The 25,299-nt window shown below is 43.9% G+C and overlaps 1 protein-coding gene across 1 annotated transcript in view; it reads right to left on the reverse strand.

The window, feature by feature from the left end:
- Nucleotides 1-25,299, reverse strand: part of LOC124711480 — a 120,901-nt gene that overhangs the window by 59,685 nt on the left and 35,917 nt on the right. The window contains exons 4-5 of the mRNA XM_047241588.1: nucleotides 21,679-21,865; nucleotides 10,439-10,607 (exon numbers count right to left, since the gene is read on the reverse strand). Coding sequence (XP_047097544.1) covers nucleotides 10,439-10,607; nucleotides 21,679-21,865 — 356 coding nt within the window. The remainder of the gene's footprint in view (nucleotides 1-10,438; nucleotides 10,608-21,678; nucleotides 21,866-25,299) is intronic.

Below are 25,299 nucleotides of genomic sequence, written 5' to 3' on the forward strand. Positions count from 1 at the left end.
TTATTCAAGCTTAGTCCACCCCCTTAGCTGAGTGGTCAGTACGTCTGAGTGCCATTTAATGGGCCCAGGTTCGATTCCCGCTCTGGGACTGGGTGTTGTGTTGTCCCCATCATCATTTCATCATCATCGACACGCAAGTCGCCCAATGCTGCGTCAACTAAAAAGAGTTGCAACCCGACAGCTGAACTTCCACAGGTGGGGTCTACCGGCCATCAATGCCATGCGTTCAGTTCATTTCGCTTCATTTCAAGCAAATGTTTAATACGGGTATTTTTTCAAATGATACCTCGCTTATGTCTCCTGTGAACGTGCTGGACACAATAATTCATTACGCAGTACTGATTCTTCAGCAACTTGTGGCTTTGTAGTCTTTAGGTATGAAAATCTTCAAACATTGATCTCACACAAATGCATTTTTTTACAGATCAATGAGTTTCATAGGTTGCAGAGCAGATATATCTCCGTATTTTGAAATTGTAATACTCAGCTTTAATTATTCAGGAAGGCCACTTCGCACGTGAACCTTGTGAAGCCCTGATCTCTGCTGATCTCATACTGCTGTCAGAACGATGCTGTTATTTTGAACGTGTGGTTTGGAGCTTGTGGACGCGGTCTTCATGCTGCACTATGTCGATGGTCTTTAGAATGTCTAGATACAGGAACAGTGTCGTTGTGGAGATGCCACTGGTTCTTTATAATATATTTTTCGTAATGTTCTGAATCAGTGCAGCAGCACACATCTTTGATTTTTCAAATCTGTGTTTGCTAAATATTTCGCTTGCTGTTGAGCTTCTCTGTTTTGATAAATATTTCAGTTTATCAATACGCTTTGCAATCTTTCTTTTCCTTACTGTAAATGTATAACTGTACTACTAGTAAGAGATAAATAGGTGAACGTCAATACTGACAGTGCAGCAATGAATGTCATACCTTATGAGCCAGAAAGAGTAGGATATAGAGTAATGGCTGAGAGAGAAAGAGAGCGAGAGTGAAAGCTGTCTTTTATGTTTAATGTGCTATGTGATCGTCATAATTTAAAAATATTGTGTCATATTTTAAAATATACTGTGCAAGTTTTATGGGCGCACTCCCCCAGGCCTTTGGACTTAAGTGGGCCATATTCCACATACAAACTCCTCATAACAAGAGAATGAACACTGACATGCGTGTTTTTTAAGCACCAGTCGTGTAGGCTGCTCTGCTTGACAGGTGTGTTGTGTGGGAATATTACAAACCTGCCTTATCAACATGATTTGAAAGACAATACACACATCAGGGGCAAGAAACAGGTTTCCAGACCCTGACCTATAGGCTACCCAGCATAGCAGGTTTGTTGTGTTGGAGACCTGCTTTGCATGGCAGCCTACATGTCATGGCAAAAAAAAAAAAAAAACCACGTCCAAGCCCTTGGCACACAGGATGTGCTGTACAAGAGGCATGTTATTATTGTATTACCAGCCTGTTTCATCAACCTCTTCTGCAGGGGCTACACATGCGGATGGGCATGCGTGGGAAAAGGTTGACATGGATAGATATAGATGAAGACAGGGAGAGAGAGAGAGAGAGAGAGAGAGAGAGAGAGAGAGAGAGAGAGGGGGGGGGGGGCAGGGCAGGACAGATGAATAGGAACAGAGGGGCAGGACATGATGGATAGGGACAGATGGGGCAGGAGGAGGTGGATAAGGAGAGAGGGTACAGGAGGGGATGGATAGGGAGACAGGGCAAAGGAAGGGTGATAGAGAGGGGGAGGAGATAGATAAAGAGACAGAAGGTGGAGGAGATGGACAGAAAGAGGGGAGGGAAGAGGAGATGGGCTAAGAGGTGGGAGGAGTAGATGGAAAGAGAGGAGATGGGCTAAGAGGTGGGAGGAGTAGATGGACAGAGAGGAGATGGGCAGAGAGGGGGGGGAGGAGATGGACCAAGAGGTGTGTCCATTGCATGTGTGTGGAGGAGAATCCGCTGGTAAAAGGTTAATATACTATAAAAATGCATGGATATATGGTACAAATCTCATCCTGACCCACTGGATCGATTTCAATGTACACATCTCCTCCTGAACCACTGGATCGATTTCAATCAAGCTTGGTAGACATGCTACTTACGATGGAAATGCAATATTATAACATTGTACGGCAAATAGTTTGGGAGATTCTTGAAAAACTGAGATTTGTGAAAAACTGAAGCTTCATGGATGACATTTTAATTGATTTCTTTTTTACTGCTAATTCTATTCGCAATACACCTCTCAACAGAGAGTATCCACATGCACCAATGCACCTCCAAGATAATATCATTGTTCGACACATAGTTCAGGAGTTATAACGATATAAACATCGAGCCTCGTAAAAACAAAACTGCAGGGCAAAATTCGCTAGAGATACAGACGAAATATGTGTACCAAGTATCTGTGTGAAATATGTTAAATATAAGTGAAATACGTGTGACATGTGCAGTCATGTGTGAAGCAAGAGGTGAAAACCTCCTCCTAAACCCCTGGATAATATCTGGGAGTATGCGTGCGGAACGATTTGAAGTGGAATGATCACATAAAATTAATTGTTGGTAAGGCGGGTACCAGGTTGAGATTCATTGGGAGAGTCCTTAGAAAATGTAGTCCATCAACAAAGGAGGTGGCTTACAAAACACTCGTTCGACCTATACTTGAGTATTGCTCATCAGTGTGGGATCCGTACCAGGTCGGGTTGACTGAGGAGATAGAGAAGATCCAAAAAAGAGCGGCGCGTTTTGTCACAGGGTTATTTGGTAAGCGTGATAGCGTTACGGAGATGTTTAGCAAACTCAAGTGACAGACTCTGCAAGAGAGGCGCTCTGCATCGCGGTGTAGCTTGCTGTCCAGGTTTCGAGAGGGTGCGTTTCTGGATGAGGTATCGAACATATTGCTTCCGCCTACTTTTACCTCTCGAGGAGATCACGAATGTAAAATTAGAGAGATTCGAGCGCGCACGGAGGCTCTCAGACAGTCGTTCTTCCCGCGAACAATACGCGACTGGAACAGAAAAGGGAGGCAATAACAGTGCCACGTAAATTGCCCTCCGCCACACGCCGTTGGGTGGCTTGCGGAGTATAAATGTAGATGTAGATGTAGATCGATATCAACCAAAGTTGGTACACGTATTATTTACTATGTGGAAAGAAATACTGTGGGGGTAGGAACCATCAATCTCCTATAGGGGTGGAGGTGATAGCGTGTTGATCGAGAGAGAAGGAGGATGAGAAGGAGACGAACAGGGGGCAGGGGGAAGGGGGGAGGAAGAGATGTGCAGAGATAGGAGGAAGGAGAAGATGGACAGAGATAGGAAAGACGAGGAGAATGGACGGAAAGAGGGGCAATAAGATATGGACAGAAAGAGGGGGTTATAGGATATCGACAAAGAGAGAGGGAGATTTGAGTAAGTACATAGCAGCACAAAGCCGGGTACTCATCTAGTATTATTTTATATTGAAATACTCGTGCCTTTGCGTGTATCATTAATGCATCTGGCTTTCAGCCACTCACGGCGCAGCGAGTATACGGTTCTCTACCATTGGCGGAAGATATAAACGGAATGATATGTAGGAGTCAGATTGTCAAATGGCGAAATGTGTTTACTTTTGGAACTTGCCATGTGTCAGTGGGTTCAGGTTGATGAGTGACCTCATACCAAAGTCTATTTCATTAATTCAGGTGACTGTTGCCACGAGAGTGTGTGTTTACATTAAACAAATTTCTAAATTATTTAATTTCTTTCAAAATATTCATTTATCTTACTTAAACTGCGTTGGGAGTTATCACACTAATGTGGCAGATCGTTACAATTCAATAACGACTGCCTTAAATTTAAGTTTCGAGTTGCATGTTATCACCAAAATTTTGGCGACATGGTAAATATTATATACATTGCTGCTCATCAAAACTGCAGATAAACTATTTGATATGAGGTGCGAAAAAACCCTAGGTATGCAAATGATCAGCATTTCGGTGAAATTCCACAAAATAGGATGAGTAACGTCATCTACATATGGCTCTGAGCACTATGGGACTTCTGAGGTCATCAGTCCCCTAGAACTTAGAACTACTTAAACCTAACTAACCTAAGGACATCACACACATCCATGCCCGAGGCAGGATTCGAACCTGCGACCGTAGTGGTCGCGCGGTTCCAGACTGAAGCGCCTAGAACCGCTCGGCCACACAGACCGGCTAACGTCATCTACATTCTGTGTATAAAGAAAGATTATGTAGTACGTTTCTCATTCAGAAACAGCATATGAATGTTAGTTATTTGCGAGGAGATTGTGTCGTGCCTGGTTTGAGAGAGAAAACATCTACCACCACTTGGAATTCGACAGTGGTGTGGCCTAGCCAGAAATAATACCCGTCACATTGCGGCTGGCATAGGCCACGACTATGGTACAAGTATGAAATTGATGGGTTGAGGAAGGAAAAACCAACTGATACAAAATCTCAAGGGCCCCAATCAACTAGCACCCAAGAGGATAAACATGTTTGTTCGACCAAGCAGGATCGAGCAGCGACATCATGTAGCTTGAGGCAATTAACAGAATAGCTTGCAGCAAGACATACTACCATGCAGTCGACTCAACGACGTTTAGAGCCCAACGGACTATCAGTGCATTCACAGTGACACATACAGAGAGAGAATTGTACACACAGACGACTCGCTGTACTTAATACATAATCGCAAAGGACGCTTCCATTTGTGTAGGTTCCATCATCATCATCATAATCATCATACTGAGGCGATGGAATGGGATGCCACTGGGTACACAAAACCATCACCTTTGCGTCACATAACCGGTAATTTGGAGAGCAGCCGTTACGTTTCTGAGGTGTTAAGCGCTGTCCCTTTTTTTCAAGGCCTCTGAATCTTTGAGCGAGATAACACAACACCGCTTATCATGCATGCTGCCCCAACCGACGTCGGTAACAAGGTGCGGTAGTGTAATCCTGGCCAGCATCTTCTCCAGCCCTCTTATCAACTGAAAGGATGTGGTCTTGCATTGCGGAAGGACTGGCACACCTCCATTCCCCAACTACGGTACTGCAATTGATGAACTTGTAACAGCAATATATTTTGCCTATTATCTGATGTTACTGCCGCCATAATTTAATATAGATTAGATTTTGTATACTTTGACTTTATAACAAATGATTAACTGTTAATATTTATGCAACATGTACTTAATCATTTGTTTCATTGCAAATATGTGCCTAACAAATTATTTTCGTTATTAATGTTTGTAAATAACTGATCTGTTCCTGAGAGAATGATTTTCTAATAAATTCCTGTACGTGGGTCTTCAACCAGAGAAGTAGGAAATGTACTAACTCCTATAGTTTGGAGCCTTTGTCTTGCCTTGGCACGCAACGCGCAAAGGGACTATCGGCCAGTGGCAGTCAGTCGTTCGTGGACATCGGTGCAGTCCGGCCGACGGCTGCTGAGCACAACAGGCCAACAATTTCCTGCAGTAAAGTATTGCATGAAAACGTCGATCTGTTACATTTTCAGTAGAAAGTGGTCTCAAGTATGCTATTGCCTCACGTGCAAGATTTTTTCGAGACTAAATCTATATCGAAACTGGTCGCACAACAATTCCAGCATGCATTGTGGCCAAGGAACGCAACAAGGCGAGCAGCAGGTACACGTTTAATATGGTATTTTAAAGTACCATACTGTGTTAACTGCTCGCTGCTTATTCGTTGTTAATCGAAGATGATGATGATGATGTTTGGTCTGTGGGGCGCTCAAATGCGCGGTTATCAGCGCCACTTTCATGAATGATGATGACATGATGTGGACAACACAAACACCCAGTCATCTCGAGGCAGGTGAAAATCCCTGACCGCGCCGGGAATCAAAGCCGTATCCAGAGCTCGGGAAGCGAGAACGCGACTTTGAGACCACGAGCTGCGGACGTTAATGGAAGAGTAGTTATAGGCAACACAAACGTTTGTGCAGTAATGCTAATATGATGTAACAGAAGTATAAATGAAATGCCTTCAGCATAGAGAATAAGTGATTATTTAGTTTTTACTGTTAACTGATGTTTTTTATACTGAAAAATAACTAAATGACTCGTAGATAAAAAAAACAAAGTTTTACTGATTTATTGTAATCCTAGCTTTGCCGTAGTTCACTGTTAATTTTACTTTTAGGATCTTCCAAGGTTTACAAAAAACAACAAATTTACAGTTATTCTAATTTCTTTTTGAATATTTCAGTAACGTGTTATGCAAAAATAGAAAAACACAATTGTGCTTGCTTACTTCATTGTTTGTTGTTCTGGGTCTAGTTGTCTTGATATTAACTATTTATTGCGCAGAGCTAATGAGTGTGCAGTGTTAGGAAAGAGAAACTAGCTGACGCGATTGTGTAGGCACGGCATGGCAAACGAAAGCTAAAATCTCGTTCACAAAAATAACAAAGGTACCCGCGTTACATTTGGCTTCCTGATGAAACATTAAATTTTAAATTAAAATTTAAAAAAATCAAAGTAAAAATTCAGTGCTTTCGGTTACAGGGTGTCCACCAAAGGCCTTCCCCGCTTTAAAATAACAAGGAAACAAAGATCGATAGGAGAATGCAACAAACTGCTTCATTTGTGAACCACTTGTAACCAACATCAAGTCCCTCCTTACCAATCGCTGTGAGAATCTGTTTTGCAAAGTGAGCCCTTTGCGCACAGCGGTCACGGTAATGAACTGGCGGCTTTTTATTTTGAATGGCGATGCTTGTACACTGTTTCTCTGTATTGCGAGTCCGCCCCTGATAGATGAGTGGTCAGGGCGACGGAATGTCAATCCTAAGGGCCCGGTTCGATTCCCGGCTGAGTCGGAGATTTTTCTTTGCTCAGGGACTGGGTGTTGTGTTGTCCTTATCATAATTTCATCCCCATCGACATGCAAGTCACCGAAGTGGCGTCAAATCGAAAGACTTGCACCAGGCGAACGGTCTACTGTGCGGAAAGCCCTAGCCACACGACATTTCAATTTTCCACTGTTGTACGCGTGCTGAAACGCTTCAAACCAGTCTCTGCTGCAGTTCTCAGAAAACGGATTTCTTCGGATGTTGCTGAATAATCCCAGAAACTGTAACGACAGTTTCAGGATTGACCTGCGGTCGACATTCCCCGCCAAATCATCGGCCACACTTTCCGTTCGAATTTGGGGAAGAGCTTGCAAATGGTTTTCTCTGTGGGTCCCATTGGCATATTAAACGACTGCGCCATGTTGCAGTAATACTGTTTTCTAACCCATGAGATCCCAGTACCAGAAACACATGTTGATCAACTGAATACGTAATTTGAACCTCTTCCTTCGGTCGCTAGCGTTCTTTCACATTTCAGCGGTGGAGCTGATCGCTCTGGGCCTTTGTTACATTTTCCTATCGAGCTTTGTTTTCATCATATATATTATTTCTCAAGTCAATATCTCTTTTTTCAATACATACTAATCGTACAGGGATGAATGAGGTATCGTTAGAAAGGCATTTTAACAGTTTTCTGTCACTGCATACCGGTTTTGCTCCAAAATTTTCTATTTGTGTAAAACTTTACCATTAAATAGACTTTAACTATCATAGGCAAAAGGCCATCATAGACGCCGAGCTTCGTGCCTGTATTTTACGAAGCTAACTTATTCAGCACGAATAGCAACCTCCCTTTTCATATTATCTTATTATAAACACCATTTTATTCCTTTTAGAGTAATTATTAATTGCATGATTTTTATACAGCATTGTCATATTTAACAACCATAAACATTGCGATAGCCATTATCTCTGTCTGTCGTACAAGTTGACTTTTCTAAGCGAATGTACTTTCCGAAGCGACAAACATCCTGCGGAAATTTTACATTTATTACATCCGTCAGGATTACCACCACACAAACTTATACTAGAAAAACGCTTGTCATGGTGATTAGCAATCTGAATGCTAAACAGGGCTTAGTCAATGAAGCAGACATGGTTGTATCAAAACTCAATGAATCTACAATTAATGCACGGCTGGCTGACAGCAAGAAAACTGTTACAATAGCACGGGTGAACTTAACACCATCTTAGACAAGCAAGCCTTCTCAATTGACAAGAAAATTGCCTTTAAAATGCATTTGCGGTCACTGTAAACGAATGACAGGGACAAACGCTTCAAAGAACAGGATTGTACTTACCAAATTCAGTCTTTACTCATGAATAATGGTATGTAGTCTTTTCAGGGGTAACTAAACCAACTAACAGTTTTGTATGTCTTGAAGAAAATGGAAAACAAAAAGTACACAAAGATTACATTTTTATGTCAAATATTATGTACATGGAGGTATTGTAACGCACCGTAAAGAAATTTGGTCAGAATTATGTACATGGAACTGTATATTCAAGGACGTATCGTAAAATTCATTATTATTATTTCACGTCGTTTGGTTCATTTTTCAGGGCGATTTCTCTTCATTCGCACAACTACCGCTATTACAATGACTACACTTATTCCAAATACTGTCACTATTTAAAACTATAAAAGCGTACAAGTTTTGCACTGTTCCCCTGGTGAATTTAATTTTAAAATTAGGGCGTTCTTTGTTGTACACATACATATTCTGGCACAGGGCTGACACAGCATGGAATGGCGCACAGGCATCTGTAAGCCGAGCAGTACGATCAACTGGGTTAGAAGTGGGGCTGCTGCCTGAAGGGGCAGATCTGTGTATGTACTAAATTTTTCAACCTGTAAATTCACAAATTACCTACAAATGTAATCATGTATTCTCCCTGCTATGCTGTATACCCTCTCTGTCTTGCTGTTGCAGTTTTAATGACCAACAATGTAGAAACGGTTTTAAGTGGAGGTCTGATTACCACAGCACTGCGCTTTGGCGTGTGTTTCCAGCTGTTTTTTTTTCGGTCATCAGTCTACTGACTGGTTTGATGCGGCCCGCCACGAATTCCTTTCCTGTGCTAACCTCTTCATCTCAGAGTAGCACTTGCAACCTACGTCCTCAATTATTTGCTTGACGTATTCAAATCTCTGTCTTCCTCTACAGTTTTTGCCCTCTACAGCTCCCTCTAGTACCATGGAAGTCATTCCATCATGTCTTAGCAGATGTCCTATCATCCTGTCCCTTCTCCTTATCAGTGTTTTCCACACATTCTTTTCCTCTCCGATTCTGCGTAGAACCTCCTCATTCCTTACATTCGTCTATAGCACCACATCTCAAATGCTTCGATTCTCTTCTGTTCCGGTTTTCCCACAGTCCATGTTTCATTACCATACAATGCTGTACTCCAGACGTACATCCTCAGAAATTTCTTCCTCAAATTAAGGCCGGTATTTGATATTAGTAGACTTCTCTTGGCCAGAAATGCCTTTCTTGCCACAGCTAGTCTGCTTTTGATGTCCTCCTTGCTCCGTCCGTTATTGGTTATTTTACTGCCTAGGTAGCAGAATTCCTTAACTTCATTGACTTCGTGACCATCAATCCTGATGTTAAGTTTCTCGCTGTTCTCATTTCTACTACTTCTCATTACCCTCATCTTTCTCCGATTTACTCTCAAACCATACTGTGTACTCATTAGACTGTTCATTCCGTTCAGCAGATCATTTAATTCTTCTTCACTTTCACTCAGGATAGCAATGTCATCAGCGAATCGTATCATTGATATCCTTTCATCTTGTATTTTAATTCCACTCCTGAACCTTTCTTTTATTTCCATCATTGCTTCCTCGATGTACAGATTGAAGAGTAGGGACGAAAGGCTACAGCCTTGTCTTACACCCTTCTTAATACGAGCATTTCGTTCTTGATCGTCCACTCTTATTATTCCCTCTTGGTTGTTGTACATATTGTATATGACCCGTCTCTCCCTATAGCTTACCCCTACATTTTCAGAATCTCGAACAGTTTGCACCATTTTATATTGTCGAACGCTTTTTCCAAGTCGACAAATCCTATGAAAGTGTCTTGATTTTTCTTTAGCCTTGCTTCCATTATTAGCCGTAACGTCAGAATTGCCTCTCTCGTCTTTTTACTTTTCCTAAAGCCAAACTGATCGTCACCTAGCGCATTCTCAATTTTCTTTTCCATTCTTCTGTATATTATTCTTGTAAGCAGCTTCGATGCATGAGCTGTTAAGCTGATTGTGCGATAATTCTCGCACTTGTCAGCTCTTGCCGTCTTCGGAAATGTGTAGATGATGCTTTTCCGAAAGTCAGATGGTATGTCGCCAGACTCATATATTCTACACAACAACGTGAATAGTCGTTTTGTTGCCACTTCCCCCAATGATTTTAGAAATTCTGATGGAATGTTATCTATCCCTTCTGCCTTATTTAGCCGTAAGTCCTCCAAAGCTCTTTTGAATACCGATTCTAATCAAATGTACAGATATGTGTAATTTTAAAGCCCTGAATTTGTGCCTCTCACCAGTCTGGCTGGTCCTTCGTGTGACGCAGCCGCCGCGACTGCTGCTGCTGCTGCTGCTCTGGTCCAGACTCGCAGGAGACGGACAGCGAGATGAAGAGACTGGTCACGCTCTCGTAGTCCAGGCCGGCCACGTTCATCTCTCCTGTCGCTTCGTCCACTTGCACCCAGCCTGCAACCAGAGTGGCCGATGCACTGAGCTTACTGCAAGCGACAATCACATGCTTACGAAGTTCACTGGGATAAAGTATTAGTCACCCCATCAGAAAAGCACATGTGTCACTTCGGAGCGCAGTAGTTCGTGTGGAAACAGATACCTGGCAGTCGCGTGGCATCCATCCTACGCTGACGTAAGTCACGGCTGTTGCGGGGGACCGATTATTGCAACGAGGCTAATTTATTTCGTAAGCCAACTCGCGACCTGCTCGTCATTTGATAAAGACAGCGCCGAACGTGCAACCATGGTCAAAAACGGGGGGTTCAAAAAAAGGGCTCTGAGCACTATGGGACTTAACTTCTGAGGTCATCAGTCCCCTAGAACTTAGAACTACCTAAACCTAACTAACCTAAGGACATCACACACATCCATGCCCGAGGCAGGATTCGAGCCTGCGACCGTAGCGGTCTCGCGGTTCCAGACTGTAGCGCCTATAACCGCTCGGCTACTCCGGCCGGCTAAAAGCGTGGGGAATTCTGCGTTTAATCGTTGTGTAAAATGCACTCCGAGACAAAAAAGACGCGCCACAAAGAAATTATTCGAGTGGGACGGAAATCAGTAGATGTGATGTACCTGTACAGACGAACGAATGATTACAATTTCAGAAAAATTGGATGATTTACTCCAGAGAAAGACCTTCACACACTGAGGAAATCAATAATTCGTCGGACCACCTTTGGCCCTTACGCAAGCAGTTATTAGGCCTGCCATTGATTGATGGAGTTGTGGCTGTTCTCCCGAGGGATATCGTACATAATTTTTCTAACTAGCACTTTAGATCGTCGTGATTCAGAGCTGGTAGGAGGGGCCTGCTCATTACGCTCCAGATGTTCTCAATTGTTGGATATCTGGCGAGCTTCCTGAGAAAGGTAGGGATTGGCAAGTATAAAGACAAGCAGAAGAAATTTTCACCGCGCGAAATGTAAACCCGTGATAGCTTGCCACGAAGGGCAACAAAACGGCGTGTGCCGTAAGAATACTTCGGATGACAACCGAACGGGTCCTGTTTTGGAAAGCAACGTTACCCTAGACCTTCACTCCTGGTTATTGGGCCATACGGCAAGTGACGTTCAGATTGGTATCCTACCTCTGTCCAGGCTTCTCCAGGCACATCTTCGGCCTGGAATCTCATTGACTGGAACAGAATTGTCTTTAGTAATAAGTCCCGCTTCCAATTGAGCCCCGATGACCAACAAAGACATGTCTGGAGACGCCTTGGACAGCGGTGGTATACCAGCCCGACTGTGGCCCGCCGTAGTGCCCGACAGTGGGGAGTGATTTCTCTTCACGGCAGGACCGCTTTGTTTTTCATCCGCGGTACAGCAAAGCGGTACGTCGACGATGTTCTAGGGTTCGTTTTGTTGCCCTTTATGGGAAGCCATCCTAAGCTTATATTCCAGTAAGTTAATGCCCGTCCGCACAGGGAGAGAGCGTTATAATTCTTTCCTTAGCGCCTGTTAAACGCTACTTTGGGCAGCGAGGGCGCCGGATCCTTTCCCAATTGAGAACGCTTGAAGTATTGTGGGCAGAGCCCTCCAATTGGGTGCGGGTACTGACGATCTAATTCACCAGTTGGACAAAATTTGTCACGATGTTCTTCAGGAGGACATTTAACAACTCCATCAATCGAGGCCAAGCCGAATAAATGGTTGTATAAGGGCCAGATGCGGACCAACGCGTTATTGACTTGCTCATTTTTTGGAGTTATTTCTCTTGAATAAGTCACCCAGTTATTCTGAAACTGTAATGATTTGTTTGTGCATTACATCTACCGATTACCGCCCCATCAGAATAATTCCTCCGTGGTGCGTCGTTTTTTTGGTCTTTGAGCTTATTTCGTAAGCAGCTCGCAACCGGCTTATTGTCTGATAGACGGCTGAGGATGCAACCATGTTCCAAAATGAGGGAAATGCCGGATTTAAACATTGTGTAAAATACGTTGAAGAAAGCGCGATATGTGTCACTTGGTACCGCTGTCAGTCTTCCAACCGGTAACTGGTCACCTACAACGGATACGAGATGGCCGGGCAAGAATGTGGTACGCATCAAAGATCACGTAACCTCAACGGGCGAAGATTAACCACGTATGAAATGTTAAATAATATAAAACAATGCTGTGATATATTGGGCTTCGTCACGCACTAATCAATGCTGTGCCGAATTGGGAACTTTTATGTGGTGCATTAATGTAATTGTTAAAGCAAATGTAACGATAATGAATTTGGATTCTGACGAAGTGTTTAGTAGTTTGCCCGTGGAGTACTGCTTCTGTTCAATGGTCACGGAACATGCTACGGTGAATTAGACTTGAGCTTAATTAGAAACGTTCTTGAAATAGGAGTGAGAGCAGTTTACGCAAATGACAGTCTCTGTACTCGGTGGCAGTGAGATTACTGTTTGAATTTGGCTAAGTTTTCGCATTCTCTCACAGCTAAAAATTTTTCCCTTTGACGTATTGTGATTCCTCAGATATCAGTGAGACAAGTCAGAGCTTATTAACGATTATTAGTATCGAAATAATTACTGGAATTTCAGCAAAAGCTCTGTTTTTGTGCGGTTTCTGTCTGAGTCCGCAACTACATCTCGAAGCTCTCAGGTTCCCTCAGGGCAGTCGGTTCACTGAACGTCTGCTCCCAAAAAACATGAAAGCCTGTAGGACAGGAAAACAACACACTGTGAACAGGTGTGTGTGGTCCAGCCGGTTTTTCGGGGTAACAACAGTAAAGATGGAGACGTGACACAATGGCGGAAACGAGCTAACATGTACGGTCGTGCTCACGACTACGTCACGAATCAAGTTTCTTGATTTGTTGGTGTATCAACGGGGTCCGTCCAACGTGTCGGTAAGTCGGCTGGGACCAAATCCAGCGAATACGGTGGGTGATTGAGGACTGTGATCCATTTGTTGGCCAAAATCTCGTGCACAATCTTCGCTATTTGGGCTACGGTGTCGTCACGGAAGTGCAACCAGAAATCTTCCTCTCGGTATTCGGGTCTAATTCGACGAATTCTCGACTACAAACGCTGGAAGACTCAAAAAACTTGATGTCGCGTCACTGCTCCGCTGCCATTTTCCGACGAGTGTCGCACACGTACCTACTGTAACATTCAGGGCCACGACGTCTGCTGTGTGGCAATGTCAGTGCTTTGACTTCTCACACAGGTGTTGCTGAAATTTCAGGGATAGTACGCCGCACGTCGCCATAAGACGGCACTGCAGGTTGGAATTTGACATAAGCAGTGCTAACGGAACTGGGACACACTGTAGCTTAGTCTCAAGGAATCCTTACGTTTTCGTGTTATGCTTTTTTGGTGAGAATGGAGGAGGGACTGTTCAAGATCATTTCAGCAGTGTCACTGTCCGCAGAACACTGCCTCACGCAGTCGTGATGGCGAGCACCGTCATGCTGATCCAAACTACCGTCATCTCCCAACTGTTGCCCTACTGTGCGCCTAACGCAATGCTGTAAAATGTGTTCGCACCCCTCCGAATTTAGTTTTTGCTTAAGGGGCTCACACGCTAACTAATCACGAAAAACACCCAAATACCGTAAGAAGAGCTAGTCCACACTTCACTGTTGGCGCTCCACATGACGGCAAGTATCGTTTTCCAGGAATTCACCAAATCCAAACCCTACAGTCGCTTTGACAGGTTACAGCGTGACTCATGTCTGCAGTCACTCACTCTTCACACCGCCACGAGCGTCGCTTAACGTTGCCCACAGCACTGCTCGACGTGAAGGCATTGCTAATTAGGCCTATAAAATTTTTTTCGTGATTTTCTTTAGATTTCTATTCTTTTTCTCTCGTTCATATGGGCATTTCTGATTGTGATTATGTAACATTCTACTGTGGTTTTTAAATGTAAAGATGTAATTGTGATTATTTCGTTTACCAATGGATAAATATGTTTCTTGCTTTGTACCAGTGGTGAAGTTTCTAAAGTTCTCCTTTGGAATATTACTAATTGTGAAAAATGCAGTCAATAACATTTATAAAGGTTTATGTAATTTACGATAACGATATAACATCTATAGAGAGGGGACAGCGATAGTGATATCGAGAGTTGAAAGGTTGTTGCGTAGTAGAGGGGCTGGTGGATGGCGTGTCTGTGAAGCGTGCGCGGGAAAAATAGTTCTGTGTTGCATGAAAAGCATACGTAATTGTATGGACAGTGATTCCGAACTATCAGATTGTTAATTCTCTTTACCACTGCGGTATGTAATGCCATCGCCAGCGAACTTTAAGAGCAAACAAACCGGACTCTGAAAGTGCCGCTAACATTACTTTGTTGTGGCCGACACGAACTGTGCCCTTATTCGAATGAACTTTGCTGGTATTGGTTTTGGGTGGTGGAACTGTTGTATATCACATTCTATCAAACCGTGAAAGTGAAAATTAACTCTGCAATGTAAATGGCTTTCAGTGACGTTGTCGAAGTTTGAAATGCGACAACAGAGTGGACATTGTTTACGGTGTGCTTCACATACATGAACAATTCTATCAACTGTGTATTTGTGGCTAAGACTATATGAATGTGACGAACCGTGTAATTATGGACGATAGTGTCACGGACAGTGCATAAAGAGTAAAAACGAGCGATGTCTACGTAATGTGCTTTGAAAGAGAGGACAAGTCAACAACGGTCGTATACTGGCGTCTTGTGGTCTGTTAATCACCACGGGGTTAATGATACAGCTGTGCCGGAACTTTATTTGCGTTTCGCCGGAGAAGATTAACCAGCGGAACTGCCTGTATCCTGCTCTCATCATCGTAAACCGCCGACATCGTGCTGCCTAACGCAACGCTTCGTGTGCAACAAAAAGTTATGAGATTTCGCCGAACGCTATCCCCTGAACTAGAAACTTTCCTTCTCTATTAAAAGTATAAGAATTACAGACTCTATTCAAATAAATTCTTTGTTTAGTTTATGTTTGCTTTCTGTTAACGAAAATAAAATTACAATCAGTGAATTAAAAGTTGCCTGGTAGTCATTGTTGAAACACCAGTAAATATAAACTTCTTCCTCTCATTAGGACTAATTCTCCTCGCATGTCAAAATTATTGTAGTTATTTTATGTAGTTTTATGTATTGTTATGAGACTAGATATATGACAGTAACTAATGAGTATTTTGTCGCGAAATATGGCTTCGCGCGAAAATTACGGCGACTGCCATAATTGCTTGCGTTCTGACCAATAATGTAAAAGCTGCTATTCCCGTATTGGTGCTTTTTCTGACGTGAGAGGGAATTATAAATGTCAGCTGTCAAATCACGTAGTGACTCTTTACCCAGTAATAAAAGTTTTTTTGATATTGTATTGCTACGAGTCGTAGTATTAAGAGACACTGGTTATACTCAAAAGTGGGAAGATGTATGGTGAACACTCCCCAGTGTTCATGCGATTGTTAACAGTATTGTGTGTGATTCACGAAATTTTGTTACTTTTTCTAATTCCTTTGAAGTTTCAGAGAATATATGGTTCAAATGGCTCTGAGCACTATGGGACTCTACTGCTGTGGTTATCAGTCCCCTAGAACTTAGAACTACTTAAACCTAACTAACCTAAGAACATCACACACATCCATGCCCAAGGCAGGATTCGAACCTGCGACCGTAGCAGTCGCACGGTTCCGGACTGCGCGCCTAGAACCGCGAGACCACCGCGGCCGGCCCAGGGAATATATACACAATTTTGTCGGTTCAGGTTAATTTCAGAGCAGTTTCTCGTGAATATTAGAGTTTTCAGTTCATAAACAAAGTGGGATCGTGACCAATTGAGAAGTATAACAAAGAGTGTGGTTTTCCAACTAGAATTTTGGATGACTTCACAGTTCAGATTTTGATAATTATTTTTCCTGTGCGTTGAGGTCATCACATCGAGCACTGTACCCCATTCTTTTCAACTCCCTAGCTACACTAGCTGTTGTAGGTGCACTGCTGATAGCACACTGGAAGTCAGGAGTGACTCCTTCCGTCGAGTTCGTGCGATCTTTTACAAACACCCTCTGCAATACTCGTCGGTCAGTACACGAAGTCTGCCTGGTCTGTGGTTTTTCTTCGCGTTTCAACTTCACAGTCACATCACCGACAGTCGACTTGGGGAGCTTTAGAATGGCTGAAATATTCCTGATGTATCTGCTGCTCAGGTGACAACTGATGGCTAGTCGACTTTGAAATTCACTGAACACTACCTACGTACACACTCTGCTGTTACTGGTTCTCTACTGACAGCACAGTACTCGCCGCCTCCGTTTATAGTCGCGGATCCGCTTCTCGTGACATCTGGTGGACAATTCCGCTTTAGATAGGGGTGCTCGGATATTTTTGATGAGGCAGTGCATACTAGAACTCTTCCTGTCTCCTTTTCTCTCTCTCTCTCTCTCTCTCTCTCTCTCTCTCTCTCCGTCTTTCACACATACACATCCACTTCGATAAACTGAGTAGCGGAGAGTTATAGAACATCTTGTTCCATTTGTAATATTGTGGGTAGAGCAAACCAAAGACTGCGATTCATTGGCACAACACTTAGAAGGTGCAACAGGTCTACTAAAGAGACTGCTTACACTACGCTTGTCCGCCCTATTCTGGGATATTGCTGTGCGGTGTGGGGTCCGCATCGGGTGGGACTGACGGATGACATTGAAAAAGTACAAAGAATGGCAGCTCGTTTTGTATTATTGCGAAATAGGGGAGAGTCATAGACATCATACGTGAACTGCAGTGACAATCATTAAAACAAAGGCGTTTTTCGTTGCGACGAGATCTTCTCATAGAATTTCAATCACCAGTTTTCTCCTCCGATTTCGAAAAAATTCTGTTGGCACCCACCTACATAGGGAGAAACGATCATCACGATAAAATAAGAGAAATCAGGGCTCGCACAGAAAAATTTAAGTGCTCGTTTTTCCCGCGTGACGTTCGAGAGTGGAACGGTACACAGCTTGAAGGTGGTTCATTGAACCCTCTGCCAGGCACTTTATTGTGAATAGCAGGGTAATGACGTAGATGTAGATTTGTAGATACGCTGTGTATGACTATTAGTGCTGTGTCTAGATGCTGTGTATGGCGCGATTGTAGACACAATACGTGAGCAGTTTGCCGTCAGGTATGTAGCACACATAGCACCGGAGGCAACGTTTATACATGCATAATTCGTCGCATACATTTTCCACACAAGTGTCTCCAAAATGGTCATCATGTTACCTCCGCAGAGCCGTATGGGGAGAGTCACTGGGGTGACATCAGCACCGATCTGAGTGTGTGGCGCTGGGAAGCCATTCCTGCCAGTACTGAACGGAGGCAAATGCGCAGCACGGGCTCCATCAACCGGTGATCCGTGTCGTAGTTCTTTGTTGACACCTCGATGCAGCTCTCAGCCGGAGGTACCCACTGGACCGCGCAGCAATGGCCACCGCAGGTAGCGCCGTTTCAAGACTCTCCGTTTCAGTTGCATCGGTCTGATGGACACGCGTGAGTGTGACACATGTTTCATGAGATAGTGGAGCCTGCAAGTCATAATGTTTATTCACTTGATAGCTGTCAGGTCGCATTGTCTGGCCGCAGGGACCAATGATAGTTGCACGCTAAGTAGATGTTCTCTCAGACCATCCTCACCACTTTCTGTCATTAGAGCAGCTCGATGGAAACGCTGTCTTTGTTCTTTGATTGCACGCAGGTGCCTTAATGAACAGTCCAGTGAATTCACGACCACGGTTGGCTTCGGCCCTACTCCCCCACCCAGATGACACGTTCTTAACCTGATCGAACAGTCCACCGGTGTACTGCCGGTTCACAGTGTCCAATGGGCGCGGTATTTCGGCACCAGAGGTGGCGGCATCGTCAGGTGCGCTCACTCATATCCGCAGTCCCCGTGGACGGAGCGGCTCGCGGGGGCACAGGGGACGTCAGTCGGCCGCGCGCCCTCAGGAGCTCAGTCCGTCAGCGCACCTGACGACGGCGAAATCTCTGACGCCGAAACATTGCGACCACTGGACACTACGAGCCCGCAGTGCACCCGTGGACTGTTCGATCAACAAATACGCCCAGAGACTCTGAAAAATGATTCAAATGGCTCTGAGCACTATGGGACTTAACATCTGCGGTCATCAGTCCCTTAGAACATAGAACTACTTAAACCTAACTAACCTAAGGACATCACACACATCCGTGCCCGAAGCAGGATTCGAATCTGCGACCGTAGCGGTCACGCGGTTCCAGACTGTAACGCCTAGAACCGCTCGGCCACAGCGGCCGGCTATAGAAACTGAAGACTCACGTTCTTACCTAATAGAACATTTATGGTTTGATGTCGGTACCCGAGTAAGTCTAATGAACCAACTGTGGTCAGTGGCGCAAGGTGCGAGGATCGGTATTTCTTCAGAACGACTTCAACACGTAGAGGGCATGCCTCGACACGATGCTGCAATTTTTAGCGACCACGGAGGGGCAACCAGCTGCTAACATCACATCCAATGCCTTTCCGACTTTCGGCCATGTGTGTATTGTACTCGATCTTGCCTCCTCGGAACTTTCACACGTTAACCAAAATATTCGATTCTGCGTAAACTGTGGCGAGGTTTAGGTAAATTTTTTAAATTTTCTTACTCAAATTACGTAGTTTTCATCTGAAGATATCTCTAAACATAGATTATTCATATGAATCTACTTCGTAATATCGATTTTGTTCTATGAAAATTACTAATCACAATTATCAACTTAAATGATCTAAAAGAAATTTACAGTAAACGTAATGTTGTTCTGCTTCAGTTTACATACAAACAAAATTTCTGTTTTTCATTATATTGTCAAAATTTGTGATCTTTGTTATTAACCGTTAGCCCTACAAATCTTCACGTAAGTAACTATTTTCAGAAAACAATATATAATTAAATCTGGAAAACAACTTCGAGTAAGACAGTCACTTTAATGCTAATTTGGATTGTATCCTCTGCTCTAGAAGGTACTGGAAGCTGGAATCTCGACATGTAACGTAAATTTGGCACAAAGTGCGCCAGAGTAGCGTGAGAGAGGGCCAGAATTGGACCGGGTAGCGACAGAGTGCGTCTGGCAGCTATTGAGTTTTGCACATGTTATTTTCTGATCGATTATGTTCATTGTATGGCTCGTGCAAGCAGCACACTGTATATCTGAAAAAGTGTCAAATATGAGATGGCAAATTGTGTTTGAACAACATGCAAATAAAAGAAGAAAATGGTTAAAAGCAAGGTCCAGCGACTTGTCATTTAAACGACCCGAGGCAAAATCTTTTCAGTAGGTTATACAGTAACAAAGGAACCAGCCCTGACGTTGAGGCCAACTTTACAGGATAAATACTATACACCTGCAAATATAACGCATTTGCTCTTACTATACAGGGTGAGTCACCTACATTACCGCTGGATATATTTCGTAAATCACATCAAATACTGACGAATCGATTCCACAGACAGAACGTCAGGAGAGGGGCTAGTGTAATTGGTTAATACAAACCATAAGAAAATGCACGGGAGTATGTTTTTTAACACAAACCTACGTTTTTTTAAATGGAACCCCGTTAGTTTTGTTAGCACATCTGCACATATAAACAAATACGTAACCAGTGCCGTTTGTTGCATTGTAAAATGTTAAGTACATCCGGAGATATTGTAACCTAAAGTTGACGCTTGAGTACCAGTCCTCCGCTGTTCGATTGTGTGTATCGGAGAGCACCGAATTACGTAGGGATCCAAAGGGAACGGTGATGGACCTTAGGTACAGAAGAGACTGGAACAGCACATTACGTGCACATGCTAACACCTTTTTATTGGTCTTTTTCACTGACGCACATTTACATTACCATGAGGGGTGAGGTACACGTACACACGTGGTTTCCGTTTTCAATCACGAAGTGGAATAGAGTGTGTCCCACTGGAAACGCGTCGACGTATGTGGTATCAGCATGACGGTGCACCTGCACATTCCGCAATTAACACTAGGCTCACCCTTGACAGGATGTTCGACGGGCGTTTCATAGGACGTGGAGGAGGCATAAATTGGCCAGCCCGTTCTCCTGATCTTACACCTCTGGACTTCTTTCTGTGGGGTACGTTAGAGGAGAATGTGTACCGTGATGTGCCTACAACCCCAGAGGATATGAAACAACGTATTGTGGCAGCCTGCGGCGACATTACACCAGATGTACTGCGGCGTGTACGACATTCATTACGCCAGAGATTGCAATTGTGTGCAGCAAATGATGGCCACCACATTGAACATCTATTGGCCTAACATGTCGGGACACACTCTATTCCACTCCGTAATTGGAAACGGAAACCACGTGTGTACGTGTACCTCACCCCTCATGGTAATGTACATGTGCGTCAGTGAAAAAGACCAATAAAAAGGTGTTAGCACGTGCACGTAATGTGCTGTTCCAGTCTCTTCTGTACCTAAGGTCCATCACCGTTCCCTTTGGATCCCTACGTAATTCGGTGCTCTCCGAAACACACGAGCGAACAGCGGAGGAGTGGTACTCAAGCGTCAACTTTAGGTTACAATATCTCCGGATGTAATTAACATTTTACAATGCAACAAACGGCACTGATTACGTATTTGTTTATGTGTTCAGATGTGCTAACAAAACTAACGGGGTTCCATTTAAAAAAACGTAGGTTTGTGTTAAAAAAACATACTCCCGTGCATTTTTTTATGGTTTGTATTAACCAATTACACTAGCCCATCTCCTCACGTTCGGTCTGTAGAATCGATTCGTCAGTACTTGATGTGGTTTACGAAATATATCCAGCGGTAACGTTACGTGACTCACCCTGTATATTTTAACGTTGTTTAAAGTGTGAGATATTTACTACAACGTAATAACTGTGCTGCGTAATACACGAACTGCAAGTTAGGGAGTGCATTGTAGAACACAGAAGAGTTATGACTACGTTACACGCGGTACTGCCTACGGATTGATCCGATCCCACACAAAATTTATGTGGTTACAATCGACAGACGCCTGTAAATGTCTCAGCGAGAACTTACCGCTGTACTCCGCAGGGTCGACGCTGTGACTGAAGCTGCATTGCGCGCCGACACCCAGCTCCGTGGGGGCCAGGATGTTGGTCGGTCCCGTCTGATTCTCGGGCTGAGAAGTCACCAACAGCGCGATCGGGAAGATGGGAGACGTCGAGTCGTCGCACGAGATGGTCGTCGACACTGCCAGCGCCATCTGTCACAACAAGGCACATTTTCACACCTCGTGTCGTTTGTGTTCGACACGCTTGTGCACTTCCTGCATCTGCGTTTAAATCTATACTCCACTGTGCAACACACCGTCGATTATCGCGAGCTGCTTCCAAGTCTCGGATCTGAACAGTGGCGCGCATAGTATGGCGAAACTGTGTAGGCAGGCCACTGAGTGCACGAGTGGAGTCTTACAAGGGGAGGCCGCCAATTGTGAAATTCAGATTCGATTCATACTGGGCATAATAAAAGCTCATGGCCAGAGGTGTAATGTGGCAAAGCACCAAGATGCACTTCTCAGCCGTTGTCGAGAAAATCGACAGTTAAAAGAAACCATTGCGGTGAAATACTCTCTACGATTAATGATGTTCTCCAGCGTCGTGACGCAGCGGTAAGCGCTCGGGTTCGTAATCCAAAGGTCGCCGGATCGAATCTCGCGCCATGCAATTTTTTTTTATTATCAGTTTTTTTGTAATTATGCATGTTGGTGAAGGCGGATCGCTCTCCAATTGTACCGCCTCCATTTTTCCGTTTTTTTAACAGGGTGTACCAAAGCTCTCCCGTCCGCACTGATTTTGGACGATGTTATAAGTTGCGCTAGGGACCGCATCTACCTTTTTTCGAAGATAGCAGGCAACTACGCTGTTATGCGGCGGCTCGTTTCGGCCCATTCAACATCTGTCCTTCAAGTGTAACGAGCGAGTAACGGAGTTTATATTTCATACCTGCCACAGCGAATTTGTGTTCGTGGGGTCTCTATTCTAATTCGAACGTTTGACTTACGCTATACCTATTCGTTTCGGAATATCGTTTCTGCGTCTTCCGTTAACTATACGCGGTTAACATTGTGAAGACAATTAATAACAGTTGTGAAATACAACTTTGTTTGCGGAAAACATAATGATGTTCGAAGTCGCCAGTTTTTCCACGACAAACGACTTTCAACAACTTATTATATGCATAATTGTTGCAACTGATTGCCGGGAATTATATATATATATATATATATATATATATATATATATATATATATACTTGAATTATAAAAAACAAATACTAAAAAAAAAAGGTTGTATGGCGCGAGATTCGATCCGGCGACCTTCGGATTACGAACCCGAGCGCTTACCGCTGCGCCACGACGCTATAGAAAATTATAAATCGTACAGAGTATTTCACCGCAACGGTTTCTTGTAACTGTCGGTTTTCTCGACAACGGCTGAGAAGTGCATCTTGGTGCTTTGCCACATTACACCTCTGGCCATGGGCTTTTATTATGCGCAGTATGAATCGAATCTGAATTTCACAATTCGCGGCCTCCCCTTGTTAGTGAGAGCCTCCAAATGGGAAGGTTCCCTGGGATGGCAGTAAACTGAATGCTGCAAGTGGCTAGTGAGTGGTAGTTTTACTGTACGCAAAGGCACTGTAATGGTGAGACTGTCCATGACGGTACCTGGTGATCACCGTTTACCTACTTCTGTCCTGGAGTCCATTGTAGTGCGTTGTGCTGTTGACGTCTGAAACCAAGCTTCTCATTGTTACACTTCTTAAAATCTTAGACATAAAACCTGACCGCCAACCACCACCACAGTGACTAATCCCAAGTCATCCACTTAGGGCGGGCAATGAAACCGGCCGCCCCCAGAATTCTACATCTGGCTATATGCACGATCTGGCATCAATCTAGAATGCGGAGGTATCTTCTAAAGCTGTTACATTGCTCAATCAGCTCATGGAATAACAGTAAACGTCGTACAATATACACGAAGTCGCGAGTTCAAGTGCTCTGATGCTTTTACATTTTAAACCACGTTTCAGGTCCAGGATGAAATTTTCACCCTGCAGCCGAGTGTGCACTAACATGAAAGTTCCTGGCAGATTATGTTCCGGGCCGAGTCTCGAACTCGGGAGCTTTGCATTTCGTGGGAAAGCGCTCTACCAACTGAGATCTCAAGCAAGACACACGAGACTCGTCCTCACAGCTTTACTTCCGCCGTACCTCATCTCCCACCTTCCGGGACAGCTCCTGTCAAGTTCGTATGGTAGGTGATGAGGTACTGGCAGAAGTAAAACTGTGAGGACGGGTCGTGGGTCGTGCTTGGGTACCTCAGTTGGTAGAGCGCTTGCCTGCGAAAGGCAAAGGTCTCGAGTGCGAGTGTCGAATCTGCCAGGAAGTTTCGCATTGCAGCTGTCTGCTAATGGTATGGGTCTAATGGAATCTCAAAAATAATTCGCTTCACTGTCTAACCCACCAGGAATAGCAAAACAATGCTGCACAACAGCTCATGGCTGCATCAACATCAGAAAAATTTATGTTCGAGACTTTCCTCGCCCGACAGTGGCTACCAGCTACCAGCTGCCAGCCATACAGCAACGGCTGTCTGGCGTCAGAAGCCGTCCAACGTGGTGCAGGCGGCGTAGCGTTATAAGTGTGTTTACCAATTACCATTTCATTACCTGAGGTGCTAGTATTTCCGTTTGCGTTACATATTAGATTTTGCATACTTGAAACTTATAAACATTGTTTAAGCACTATAAAATACAGTCGTATGTGGGAAAAAGTCCAAAATCTGTGACATATTGTTCGCTTTGGGTCTTAAAGAGCGGTGAAGGCACCGGAGGAATCAAGAAACCTGTGTACTGTGTGTGGGGCGAGTATTTTTTTTGGGAAAAACATGTCGGAGAAGGATTTTATTGTTTCAAGAAAGATCGTTCTGGCACGAATGACTTTTCACCTTCGGGAAGTCTCAGGGCGAGTATTTTTTTTTTGGAAAAACATGTCAGAGAAGGATTTTATTATTTCAAGAAAGATCGTTCTGGCACGAATGACTTTTCACCATCGGGAAGTCTCAATAACTGAGATATGTGACGAACTGTAACCACTGAACTGTCCTGGGACATTTGCATCCAATAGTTAAGATTCAGAAGTCGGGTGTAGGAGTACTGAATGCTCTGATTCAGAGCTACCAAAATCAAAGGGGTGACTACTTCTTCATTTTTGCTCGGACGTCGTCAACTGACTTGTTGAGCATTCCTAGGCAACACTGCTACTTATGATAAGTTATAATACCTCATATTAACTTCTTAAGAAGAAATTGGTGGATGAATCCTAACGAAAGACGTACACTCGAGACGAGAGCAGTGTGAGCGTAGTACTTTGCATCTGGTGGCCCAGAAAGGAAGCTGTGCACTGTGAACTACTCCTCAGGCAGCTAGTATTTGTTGACATCAGCTGGGACACCTTTCGCTCGAAGTTTAAGAAAAGTGACCAACAAAACTCCACAACGCGTTGTTGCTACACGATAATGTGCTCTGTTGCTTTCACACGCCAAAGTGCACGAGCCTTACCAGACTGGCCATCGGTGCCTGGAATCTCACTGAATGGAGCAGAGTTGTGTTCAGTCGTGAGCCCCGCTTCGAACT

Source organism: Schistocerca piceifrons, chromosome 8 (assembly GCF_021461385.2).
Source record: "Schistocerca piceifrons isolate TAMUIC-IGC-003096 chromosome 8, iqSchPice1.1, whole genome shotgun sequence".
NCBI classification, from domain to species: Eukaryota; Metazoa; Arthropoda; class Insecta; order Orthoptera; family Acrididae; genus Schistocerca; species Schistocerca piceifrons.